Source organism: Hemitrygon akajei, chromosome 7 (assembly GCF_048418815.1).
Source record: "Hemitrygon akajei chromosome 7, sHemAka1.3, whole genome shotgun sequence".
In the NCBI taxonomy this organism is placed as follows: Eukaryota; Metazoa; Chordata; class Chondrichthyes; order Myliobatiformes; family Dasyatidae; genus Hemitrygon; species Hemitrygon akajei.
In genome coordinates this window covers 65,399,185-65,412,688 of record NC_133130.1, presented here as the reverse complement: position 1 = coordinate 65,412,688, position 13,504 = coordinate 65,399,185, and the positions used below count along the sequence as shown (strand labels likewise).

The 13,504-nt window shown below is 39.0% G+C and overlaps 1 protein-coding gene across 1 annotated transcript in view; it reads right to left on the bottom strand.

Moving 5' to 3' along the window:
* rel (v-rel avian reticuloendotheliosis viral oncogene homolog) overlaps positions 1–13,504 on the bottom strand; it is a 55,424-nt gene that overhangs the window by 38,417 nt on the left and 3,503 nt on the right. Inside the window, exons 2-4 of the mRNA XM_073051055.1 lie at positions 5,598–5,639; positions 5,352–5,488; positions 2,893–3,041 (exon numbers count right to left, since the gene is read on the bottom strand). Coding sequence (XP_072907156.1) covers positions 2,893–3,041; positions 5,352–5,488; positions 5,598–5,639 — 328 coding nt within the window. The remainder of the gene's footprint in view (positions 1–2,892; positions 3,042–5,351; positions 5,489–5,597; positions 5,640–13,504) is intronic.

Genomic DNA, 13,504 nt, shown 5'->3' with positions numbered 1-13,504 from the left:
TTCCTTCAGTTAAATTATTATGCATTTGAAAGAGCAAAAGTAAAAAGATCTTCTAAAAAATATTGATTGCTTAGTGGATTTTTGGAACCAAATTAGAATTAATTATAGTTGCACCACATTTTGGTGAAAGTCCTAATGACTGAAACAGTGGTGAGCATTTCTATTGGTCCAAAGTGACCATGTCATAATTTAAGAATTGGTTGTAGGAAAATTCAAACAATTTTATAGACATACTGAAATTTATCAAAACAAGCCAGTATAATTCTAGAAAAGGCAGGAAAAATCTATTTTAAGGTATTTACTGGAATATAAAAATTTATGACTCATATCAGTGATTGGTTACACAGTGCCAAAACAGAGGAGATTTTCATTATTGAAATTGTAACTAATTAAGATTAGTTGCAAACTGGACATTTATAGGTTTTATAATAAAAAAGGCAATCCTTTTCTCGGGCGACACACACAAAATGCTGGAATATCTCAACAGGTCAGGCAGATGAATGATTTACTTGAAGCACCAAAAGCCAACAAAATTTATAATCTAAATTGTATTCAACAATATTTTTATTCTTATCAATATCATAATTTTGTGCTGCGTAGCATGATGTCTCATGGTCTCCATGACCATGATTGCTCTTGGCAATTTTTTCTAACTGAAGTGGTTTGCCATTGCCTTAATCTGGGCAGTATCTTTACAAGACGGGTAACCCCAGCCATTATCAATATTCTTCAAAGATTGCCTGACATCAGTGGTCACATAACCAGGACTTATGATATGCCTCAGCTGCTCATAGAACCCCACCCACCAACAGCACCCATGGCTTCATATGACCCTGATTGGGGGGGCTACACAGGCGCTATACCTTGCCAAAGGGTGACCTGCGGGCTTACGGAGGCAAGGAGTGCCTTAGACCTCCTTTGGTAGAGATGCATCTCCACCCACCACCCAACCTTAACAAATTTAGGCTAAATGAAAATCCCAGCTAGTCATTTACAATGCACTGGAAACGTTAAATTGATAGGAAAGTCGACTTCTTCCCCATGTTACACAGAAAAAAAAGATTCACAAATAAAAATATGGCATGTACACCTAATTAATTAATTACATTGTTCTACTTCTCAACTTAATGGAACTGATACTCAGTGCTTATGTCAAAATTGTACATGCAATAAAACAGGAAAAAGAAACAGCTTACTTGGAATAGACTGTAGTAAATACATTTCTGGCTGCCTACACCATTTCAGTTTTTTTCCATGCAAGGAAAAGAGACAAAAAAAGACTATTGTAGATTTAGGGTCCTTCTATAAGCACCACAGAGGCCAACTAGGCCTTTTCTGTAAATTTTGCTAATGCTGTTTTGGGAGATACACAGGCTTGGCCATGGTGACTAATATGGTGGTTTATTTCTCTCAAAAGGGAACTCCCCACACCCCACTGCCCTTGATTTAGTGCCTAGCCCATTGCCCAGTTGAACTTGGGAACTCCCCATGTAGGGAAGGAAGCCATGTAACCTGCACTAGATGTTCGTTCTCTCTCTCTCTCTCTCTCTCTCTCTCTCTCGAAAACCTTAAACTAAGTAGCCAAACTTCTCAGGAGAGGGTTAGAAAAACATGTAATTAAAAAAGGGCTTAAAAAATCCCACTTAACCTCATTTTCAGAAGGACACACCATGCAACACCAAAACTAGTATTTCTTACATTGCCATCTCTGAAACAGACTGACAACTTAAAGGAGGAAAGAAATAGACACATACTGAATTATTCACAAGCTCATTCTGGTCTCACACAGCTAATTAGGTACTTTTGAGATCAGGTACTGTTGTAATGAGAGACACACATTAGTCAACACTTTCAGAGAAAAGTTTCAACTTAAAGCAATGAAATATATGAGAAGCAGATCAGTCTTAGGTGCTGATGAAGGACTAGGTGAAGGCTAAGGTGACACTGCTCTTGAAACCGTTGCATGCATTTCACCCCCTTCCCCAACTCCCCAAACTCCTTCTTCCACTTTAAGAGAGCAGATCTTGTTTAATGATATCAAAGATAGCCCAATGGCAATCCAACTCTTTCAGTTTTACATTGAGGTGCATGTGCATATTTATGAACTAAATCTCCAAAGAGTAGTTTGAACCCATTGACCTTCTGATTTGGATATAGCCAGAGTGCCACCATTGAGGCATGAACCAATGAGTATGTCAGGTCTGCACTAGCTTTGTGCTCTGGGCTCACACCCACTAAATACATCGAAGTTACAAAAATTTTTTTAAATTAACTCAAACAACTAGGAAGAGACTGTTAGTTCAGTGGTTTGGGCAAGTTTCAGATTCCAATAACTCTCATCATCACCTTTACAAAAATATTAATTGTACCCCTCACTAATTTACCAAAGGATTACATGCAAGATTATCCCAGATAAAGCATCAGGTTTTTTTTCAATTTCTGATCACCAACTTCAAATCTTTGTTTTACCATACAATCTTTATACTGATATTTCTGAGGGAGACTACTCTTTAATATCAAGTAGAGATCTTCCATAATTATATTTTAAAGGAAGAACAATTCAAGGGATTCAATTGTTTCTCCCCCCCCATTTGTAAACAAAGTGTAAATATCATAGGCAAAGCTTGCATTTATCATTCATCTTGATTGACCCCAAACTGAGGAAACAGTTATGAGTCAACAATAGCTTGTGAAGTAACACATGGGCTGGATCGTCACCCATCCTACTCTACATTTGTGACATATTTCTTTTTTTTCTATTTAGTCACTGTTCCACATGAGTAAAATTATTTTTCCCACTATTGCCATTTTAAAAATAATAAAGCAAAAATCAAAACATTCATGTACTTCTCTTGTAAGAAATAAAAATATTAGCTTACACTGGATACTTACCACAGAACTCTACGATCAGGGCCAAAGTCGGCTTCATAGAATCCATCTCTGCAGTCTTTCCCAACTAAGTCATGAGGATGGGGCTTGAAGGGTTCAATCTTTGTTACTAAACTAACTAGAACTCTCACTCTTCCAAGATAATTCACAACCTTTGTGAATAAGAAAAAAACAAATCAGAATTAGGTAGCTATGAGAGGTAAACATTGGAAAAGGTGTGCAAAAGAATTAAGTTTAGAACTTTCTTTTAGACTTTCTCTGTTCCAGGTTTCTTAATTCTAAAAGTACTCAAAAGTTCACATTGTCTTGAGACAGAAACAATCTACTTCATTCAGCAGTAATATACCAGGACTGATGTTGTATACAGTTGATCTCATAAACCCAGTGATTCTGATCAAGTTCCTTCCCCTGCTAGGGAATTGATTTAGACTGTTATCATGCCATTTCTCAGACATATGGAAAATCAACATAATAAAACAGTCAGTGAAGCAGGTCAGACAGCATTGGGAGGTAAGGTCAATGGGCTGGAACCTGTAACTGTATACTGAACTCCTTGCATTTAACTCCAAATGGAAGAGATACTTCAGAGGATGCAGGAGATGTAAACATGCCGACTGATGTCCACCAGTGCTTCCAACTGGAGTCTATGTGGCATCCTGTGGTGCAGTTACAGACTTCTGTAATTCCTGGGAGTTAATCTGGGGATCTACTTGCTGAATTTAAGCAAAGCAGCAAACCCATTCATTTGAATGGGGGGGGGGTGGGAATAGTTATGAGAGAGATGAGTAAGTACATGTTATTTTATTCAGTTTAAAAATTGCTATCAAGTCTGTCCTAATTTTTGTGATTTTTAAAAATTTAGTTGTATTATTGACTGTGGGGTTTTGAATTCTTCAAAATGTTATTGATTTTGTAGACGGTGTTCGTTCTGGTTCACCCTTCCCATCTCCCACCATAGAATGAGAACATGATGTTTTGCAAAAGCCTTGATGCATGCAGGTCAATGCCATATTGGATAGGGTCAGCCAAATTATTAACTAATGTGCAGAGCAACAAACAACACTGATTTACTACCAGCAGTTTATAGCCCTTGAGTCAAGTCAATGAGGTGCCTGAAATAGTTTTGATGACTGGTCATCCACCAAGAACCTTAATGCCTTTTGCTTCAGATTTCTAGCAACCACATTTTCAAGCTTTTCCAAACTCAATATAGGGGCTACTGGATTTAGAGTTTGGTGAAATTCAAAGCTAATTTTAATGGGTAGCTGCACGAATAAATGTACAAATGACATAACTGAAATAAATTAGACAGGTTCTGTTTTTTTAAAAAAATACAGTGGATTGTCTGTACCCCCTATGTGAAATAGCACTTAAGCATTAGAGCTTCCAAGTAATTATGGTTCAGTAAAATTAAGGTTAATGGTAAATACAATAATAGCAATCATTATGCTTTCTACAACTTTAATTCACACTGGATTAAATTTTTACCAAGTAAACTTTCAGGAGAAAGATTCAACATAACACAAAAAATCAAATAGCAGGACTGCACACATAACAGGAAATTACTATGTAAAGAATGTATAATCTAGGAAGTTTAGTAGTTTCACTTCAAGTTTTATTAGATCAACAGTTATTTATAAATAAGTGATGATTAAAGGTTTTTTTCTTTCCCCATTATTCTGCTGCAAGGTTACCTGTTTGTAATACTAACTTAGCTTCCCCTTTCTCCACAGACATTTACCCTTCACCCCCTCTTCTGATTTGCTAGGTATTTCCATTAACCTCCTTTTGACCCAAGGGTTCAGCAACAACTCACACCTTCATTTCAGTTTTCCATCTCTTATTGTTAGTTTTCCCCTTCTAAGTTTCTGCAGTAAAATTATTAAGCAGACACCTCTCTTATCATAAAGATCACATTGGCTCAGATATCTATCCCTCCTCCCAGCTTCTGTAGGGTGCAAAACAAACTCATGACCCCAGTTCTGATGAAGGATCTGACCTGAAACAGTAACTGATTCCTTTTTAAATATGCTACCAATTTCCTGAGTATTTTCAACATTTTAAAAAATATAAATAAATTCTTGCCTTCGCACAATGGGATGATACTCATTAATCTAACCCCCTTGTCTTATTGTACCTTGGTCCAGAATATTTTTATGATGTGTAATGATGAATTAATGTCTATTGCTCACACAGGCAGTTCCTGAATTCAGTGAAAACAATTGGGAGAACCATCAGCTACTTTACAATTCAAATTCTACTTAGCTTGAAAGAAAATTGCTTGGGAGTTATTCTACACCATGGAGCAAAACTACCTAATTTGTGTTCCCCGTGGAAAACTGAGTTCTTAGTTTTAGAACTCAGTTTACACATGTTTAAAAATGACTTTGAAAGGATTTTTACAGTAAATGAGACATTTTCAGAGGAAACTGCATGTAAATAAATACTCTACAATATTTCACCTGTATAGAAGGATATGTTCTATTGTTATCCACACTGCGCTCCCCTGGAATACTACCCGCTGATCGTCCTTCACATTTGTATCGGAAACGCATACCGCGTTGCTTGGGTTGCTCAACAATTTCAACATAAGGTTCACCTAAAATTAACAATAATTTCAGCAACATAGAATTCCAACACATATATGACACAATGGAGAATTACAATTAGAAACACAGCTCTCCGTGCAATTCATAAAGATCTCTTACCTTGAAGAGGAGGTCTTGACATAACAGACAAGTGACCTCTCACTGTAAAGACAGAATGGTCATGACTTATTACAATGAATAAAACAGAAATGCACCATTCTACTTAAAGATGGCAATCTTGCCCAAATCAAGATTAGAATGTTAGAGGAGTAAATTATATGAAAGCAAATTAATGAAGATTAAATATAAAGAAATTCTAAACAAATAATTGGCATTGCCCTCTGATGAAGTCATTAGGAAACCACACAAGTTTAAAATTAAAGGTTACCTGATTTACACCCACACAAGCTCAAACAGAAGTAATGCAACTCCTGCTAATATACATCTAAAAAAAATTAAAATAATTTAGAGTCAGCCCACCTAGACTATACCGAACTATTAATCCCCCTACTCCCATTGACCTGCACCTGGACCATAGCCTTCCATGCCCCTCCTATCCATGTATATATCTTAATTTCTCTTAAATATTGAAATAGAACCTGAAGCCACCACTTCCGCCAGCTTGTTCCACCCTTGGCGTGATGAAGTTCCTTCACATGTTCTCCTTAAACTTTTCAACTTTCACACTTAACCCATGACCTCTTGTTCTAGTCTCACCCAACCTCAGTGGAAATAGCGTGCTTGAATTTACCCTATCTATACCCTTCATAATTTTGTATACCTCTATCAAATTTCCATTCATTCTCCTACACTCTACAGTATAAAGTACTAACCTATTCAACCTTTACCTTATAACTGGGGTCCTTGAGTCCTGGCAACATCCTTGTAAATTCTCTCTGCACTCTTTCAATCCTTTTGGTCTTTCCTGTAGGCAGGTGACCAGAATTGCAACAATACTCCAAATTAGGCCTCAACAACATCTTATGTAATTTCAACATAACATCCCAACTTCTATACTCAATACTTGGATTTATGAAGACCAATGTGCCAAAAACTTTTTTATACCCCTATTTACTTGTGACATCACTTTCAAGGAATTATGAATCTGTATTCCCAGATCACTTTGTTCTACTGCACTCCTCAGTACCCTACCACTCACCGGGCAAGTCCCACCCAGATTGGTCCTCCCAAAGTATAACACCTCACATTTGTCTGCACTAAACTCCATCTACCATTTTTCAGCTCATTTTTCCAGCTGGTCCAGATTCTGCTGCAAGCTTTGATAGCTATCCTCAATGTCTATTAGGCCCTAATCTTGGTATCATCCACAAATTGGTTAATCCAGTTTACTACATTATCATCTAGATCACTGATATAAATGACAAACAACAGCACTGATCCCTGTGGCGCGCAACTTGCCACATGCCTCTAGCTAGAGAGGCAACCATCTACATAGCTGTATAGCTTCCCTCATGAAGCCAATGACTAATCTAATTTACTACACCATCCTGAATGCCAAGTGACTGAACCCTCTTGACTAACCTCTCATGTGGGAACTTGTCAAAGGCCTTCCTACAGTCTATGTAGACAGCATTTACTGCCTTATGTTCATCAACTTTCCTGATAACTTCCTTGAAAAACTCTATATAAGATTGGTTAGACATGACCTACCACCTTCAAAGTCATGTTGACCATCTCTAATTGGTCCCAGGTCTTGATACATATATATCCAGTCCCTTAGAATACCTTCTAATAACATATCCACAACTAATTTCAGGCTCACTGGCCTATAATTTCTGATCTTATTTTTAGAACACTGAAGCATCAGCTATCCGCCAACCCTCTGGCGGCACACCCATTGCTAAGGACATTTTAAATATTTCTGCTAGGGCCCCTGCAATTTTTGCACTAGCCTCCCACATGGTTCTGAGGCCCTGGGGATTTCTCCACCCTAATTTGCCTCAAGGCAGCAAACACCTCCTCCTCTGTTATCTGTATACAGTCCATGACCTCACTATTATTTTGCTGCACTTCAATGGACTTGTTGACTGGCTTTCAAGTTAACACAGATATAAAATATTACATTTAAGATTGCCCCCATCTCTTTCGGCTGCATGTGTAGTTGACCACTCTGATCTTCAAGAGAACCAGTTTTATCCCATGCCATCTGTAGAAGCTCTTGGGATTCTCCTTCACCTTGTCTGCTAGAGCAATCTCATGCTTTCTTTTAGTGCTCCTGAATTCTTCCTTTCTCTTGTATTTATTATACTCAATCACCTCAAATGTTCCTTCCTGCCTATACCTGCTATGTACCTCCTCCTCCTCCTTCTTCTTCTTAACCCCGGCCTCAATATCTCTTGAAAACGAAGATTCCCTAAACCTGTATGTCCTTGCCATTTATTCTGCTAAGGATTTACAAACTCTGTACTCTCAAAATTTCACTTGAAGGCCTTCCACTTATCAAGAACCCCTTTGCCTGAAAACGACCTGTATCAATCCATGCTTGTCAGATCCTTTCTGATATTTCTCCAATTTAGAATCTCAACACAAGGACCAGACCTATCCTTCACCATAATTATACTGAAACTAATGACATTATGATCACTATGTTCCTCTGCTCAAACTTCAGTCAGCTACCCTGTCCCATTCCCAAATAGGAAATCAGCTTCACACTCCCTCCAGTTGGGACTTCTACGTACTGATTAAGGAAACTTTCCTGAACACAAACTCTTTCCCATCCAGCCCATTTACGACACAGAAGTCCCAATCAATATTTCAGGAATTTTTCAGAAGGCATTTGATAAGGTGCCACACGAGGCTGATTAACAATATAAAATCCTATGGCACACAGGAAAGTTACTGGCATGGATAGAGGAATGGCTGACAGGCAGGATCCAGTGAGTGGAAATAAAAGGGGCCTTTTCTGGTTGGCTGTTGGTGACTAGTATTGGGACCGCTACTTTTCACATTGTTTGTCAATGATTTAGATAATGGAATTGATAGCTTTGTGGCAAAGTTTGTGGATGATACAAAAATAGGTGGAAGGGTAGGTAGTGCTGAGGAAGCAATGCATTTGCAGCAGGACTCAGACAAATTGGAAGAATGGGCAAAAATGTGGCAGATGGAATGCAGTGTTGGGAGATGTATGAAAATGCATTTTGGTTAAAGAAACAATAGTGTGGACTATTATCTAAATGGGGAGAAGGTTCAAACATCAGAAGTGCAGAGGAACTTGGGAGTCATCATGCAAGACACACATAAGGTTAATTTACAGTTTGAGTCTGTGGTAGAGAAAGCAAATGCAATGTTGGCATTTATTTCTAGGGGAATAGAATATAAAAGACTTAATGCTGAGCCTTTATAAGATACTAGTCAGGCCACACTTGGAACATTGTCAACAGCTTTGGGCCCCATATCTCAGAAAGTATGTATTGTCATCGGAGAGAGCCCAGAGGAGGTTCACAAGGATGATTCCAGGAATGAAGGGGTTAACATGAGGAGTGTTTGGTAGCTTTGGGCCTGTACTCACTGGAATTTAGAAGAATGTGGGGGGGGGGGCAGATCTCATTGAAACCTACTGAATGTTGAAAGGACTAGATAAAGTGGATGTGTGGAGGATGTTTCCTATGGTGGGGTATCCAGAACTAGAGGGCACAGCCTCTAAACTGAGGGGTGATCCTTTAGAACAGAGGTAAGCAGAAATTTTTTTCAGCCAGAGTAGCGAATCTGTGGAATGCTCTACCACAGACCGAGTTGGAGGCCAGATCTGTGGGAATATTTAAGGCGGAAGTTGATCATTTCCTCATTAGCCAGGATATCAAAGCACATGGTAAGAAGGCAAATGTATGGGGTTGAGTGGGATCTGGGATTAGCCATGATGGAATGGCAGATCAGACTCGATTGGCTGAATGGTCTAATTCTTCTCCTATGTCTTATGGTGTTAATATGTGGAAAGTTAAATTCACCTACTATCACAACCTTATATTTCTTGCATCAGCCTGTATTCTCTCTACAAATTTGCTCTTCTAAATTGCACTGATTATTTGGTCGTCTATAGTTTTCTGAAGGCTTTTCTCCCTTTAAAATATTGATTTAAAATATTCTCTCCATATAATATGGAATTTAGCTTTGTGCAATGTGTTACAAGCAATTGTTTTGTACAAAATACATATTAATTCTATTTGTACTAATAGAATAAGCATCAATAAATGTTAGGTTTTGTATATGAAATACCTACAGTACAGTGCAAATTTTTAGGCGCCTTAGCTTTAAATATGTGCCCAAGACTTTCGCATAGTACTCGAACATAATTAATATAGCCCCTCCCATGCCTTCACTTCAGACACACAGAATACCAACTGTGGTAATAATGTTTTTACTTTAAGCCTGACAATATGTCATAAAAGATTTTGTGTTTGGGGAAAAAACACTAGCTAGACCAAGATAAAGAAAAGTTATTTTGTGTAAATCAGTTGAGGAAATAATTCCTTGCCCTTCAGTATTAACTGTCCAGCTGGAGAGTCAGAATATGATAAGAAACAGAATTACAATGTTTTGAAACTGGGTCAAATGTTAGATTTTACAAGGCAAAGCAATGGTTTACACAGAAACAAATTACCAGTTAGTTTCAGACTCAATATGGTGCCAAATCCGAGAATCAAATATCTAATGAGCACAAATCATGTAAACAAAAATATCAATAGCTGGCACATAAGCTGCACAGGATGTGGGGTTTTAAGCCTTACATACCATTCACTATGATTTCTCTGCATATTTTTCATAAACAAATTAAAATTGTTTTAATATCTTATCAGATATGTTAAGATCAATGATGCCATAAATTTGCATTTTAAATTGTTCAACAGTACCAGAACAATGGGATGCACTCATTCAGGCAGTTGTGGGAAATTAAGAGACTTTAAAAACAAATATGTAGTAGTGGCACCAAACTTCTGAAACTCCACTCTAAGGATGTGTCACAGAGAGATTTCTACAAGAACAAGAAAGAAATTTCTCAAGGACCACTTGTAGATTTTTAAAAACAGAATATCAGCTGTAATAGATGAAAATCTCCAACTCATGACTACCTGTCCACCCCATCAATCATCTTTTGCCCAACTTGCGGAAGAATCTGCAAATAGAATCAAAAAATTGTACAAAACACGGAAGAGACCTTCTGTACCTCATGTCCATAGCATCTACACTTATCCTATTTGCATACAGTAGGACTATATTCATCTATGATGAAAGGATCATGGCTGATCCTTTTCTTCTATCACCTCCTGAACCCCATTTCCCAGCCTTCTCCCCGTATATATTCATCTATGATTTGCCTATTTAAGTATCTATGTAACATGCTTCTTAAGCATAGTAATTGTATCCATTTCCACCGTAACCTTTGATGCCATGTCCAATCAAGAACCTATCTCTGCCTTAAATACAGCCAGTGACCTGCCCTTCATGTGGCAACAAATTCCACAAATTCACCACCATCTGGCTAAAGAAATTTATTGAGATAAGGCATGAATAGGCCCTTCCAGCCCTTCGTGCTATGCCGCCCAACAATCCCCTGATTTAATTCTAGTTTAATCACAGGACAGTTTACAATGGTCAATTGGCCAACCAACTAGTACATCTTTTGACTGTGGGAGGAAACTAGAAAACTGAGCATCTGGAGGAAACCCATGTGGTCACAGGGAGAAGGTACAAACTCCTTGCAGGCAGCGGTGGGAATTGAACACTGGTCACTTGTACTGTAAAGTGTTGTGTTAACTATGCTAGCAATGCCATCCATATTAAAAACCTTACCTTTTTTTTCCAGTTAGTACATAGCTAGTGTGGTGAGAATGGGTCAGAGGTGGTGGTATGTTTTTGGTGTGAGATGTGGAAACTGTGGGTAACCTTCAGTCACCCTTATAGCTGCATCTGCATGAAATACATCGAACTGCAGCTCCTTTGAGATTATGTTAACGAACTGGAGCTGCAGCTGAATAAGCTTCGGCTGATGTGGGGCAATGAGGAGGTGATAGATAGGAAGCAGTCACCCCCATGTTGCAGGAGGCGGCTGCTGGCTGACTGTCGGGAAAGGGAAAGTGAGATGTGCAGAGTATTCCTGTGGCTGCTCCCCTCAATAATAAGTATAGCACTTTGGATACTGTTGGGGTATGATCTACTGGGGGAAGCTGTGGCGACCAGTTCTCTGGCACTGAGTTTGGCTCTGTGGCTCAGAAGGGAAGGGGGGTAGGGAAAGAGGAGAAGTGCAGTAGTGATAGGCAATTCCATAGTTAGAGCAGCTGAAAGCAGATTCTGTTGACGTGAAAGAGACACCCAGATGGTATGTTGCCTCCCAGGTACCAGGGTCAGGGAATGTCTTGGATCAGGTCCTTGGGGGAGGATGAATAGCTGGAAGTCCTGGTACCTTTTGGTATAACAACATAGGTAGAAAAAGGGAGGAGCTTTTGAAGAGTCAATGTAGCAAGTTAGGCAGAAAACTGAAAAGCAGGGCCTCCAAGATATTAATCACTGGACTACTGCCTATGCCATGTACAAGGATGATTTGGCAGATCAAGGCATAGCTGAAGAATTAGTGCAGGGGACAGGGTTTCAGATCTCTGGATCATGAGGATCGCGTCTGGGGAAGGTATGACCTGTAGAAAAAGGACAGGTTGCACCTGAACCCAAGGAGGATCAATATCCTTGTGGACGGGTTGGCTATTGGTAGTGGGGAGGGTTTAAGCTAATTTGACAGGGTGGAGGGAACAGGAGTGATAGGGCCAAGGAAGGGGCAGTTGGTATACAAGCAGATGCAGTGTGTTTTGAGATTGTGAGGAAGGACAATCAAAATTGCAGTCAGAGGGATGAATTAAAGTGTAATGGGGCCAAAATCAAAAAGGGTGACAAATACAGGACTGAAGGTGTTATATTTGAATAAATGTAGTATACAGAATAAGGTAGATGATCTTGTAGTGCAGTTAGAGATTGGCAGGTGTGGGCTTCTCTGAGCCACGACTGGAAGAAGATCATGGTTGGGAGCTTAACATCTAAGGATACACATTGTATCAAAGGGACAGGCAGGTAGACAGAGGGAGTGAGGTGGCTCTGTTGGAAAAGAATGAAATCAAATTCTTAGAAAGATGTGACATAGGATCAGAAGATGTAGAATCCTTGTGAGTAGAGTTAAGAAACTGCAATGGTAAAACAACCATTGTTATACAGGTCTCTGAACAGTAGTTAGGATATGGGCTACAAATTACAACGGGAGATAGAAAAGGAATGCCAAAAGGGCAATGCTGTGATAATCATGGTGGATTTTAATATGCAGATAGATTGGAAAAATCCCATGGTGCTGGATCCCAAGAGTGGAAATTTGTAGAATGCCTGTGTGATGACTTTTTAGAGCAGCTCGTGGTTGAGCCCACTAGGGAAATGGCAATTCTGGATAGGGTGCTATGTAAAGACCCAGACTTGATGAGGAAGCTTAAGGCAAAGGAACTCTTAGGAGGCTGTGATTGAAAGGTGCAGGAAAGATACATCCCAAAGATGAAGAAGTTTTCTAAAGGGAGGACGAGGCAACTGTCTCTGACAAGGGAAGTCAAAGGTAACATAAAAGCAAAAGAGTGGGCATATAATATAGCAAAAATTAGTGGGAAGGTAGAGGATTGGGAAGCTAGCCAATAATATAAAAAAGGATACAAAAGTGTTTTCAGATATACAAGGAATAAAAGAGAGATGAGAGTGGATATTGGACTGCTAGAAAACACGCTGGAGAGGTAGAAATGCGGGCCAAAGTATGACAGAGGAACTTAGTAAGTACTTAGCATCAGTCTTCACAGTGGAAGATACTAGCAGAATGTCAGATATGTGAGATTCAGGGAGCAGAAGTGACTGTTGTTGCTATTACTAAGGTGATGGTATTTGTGAAGCAGAAAATTCTGATGCCAGATAAGTCACCTGCAGATGGACTACACCCCAGGGTTCTGAAAGAGGTAGTTCAAGAGATTGTGGAGGCATTAGTTATGATCTTTCAA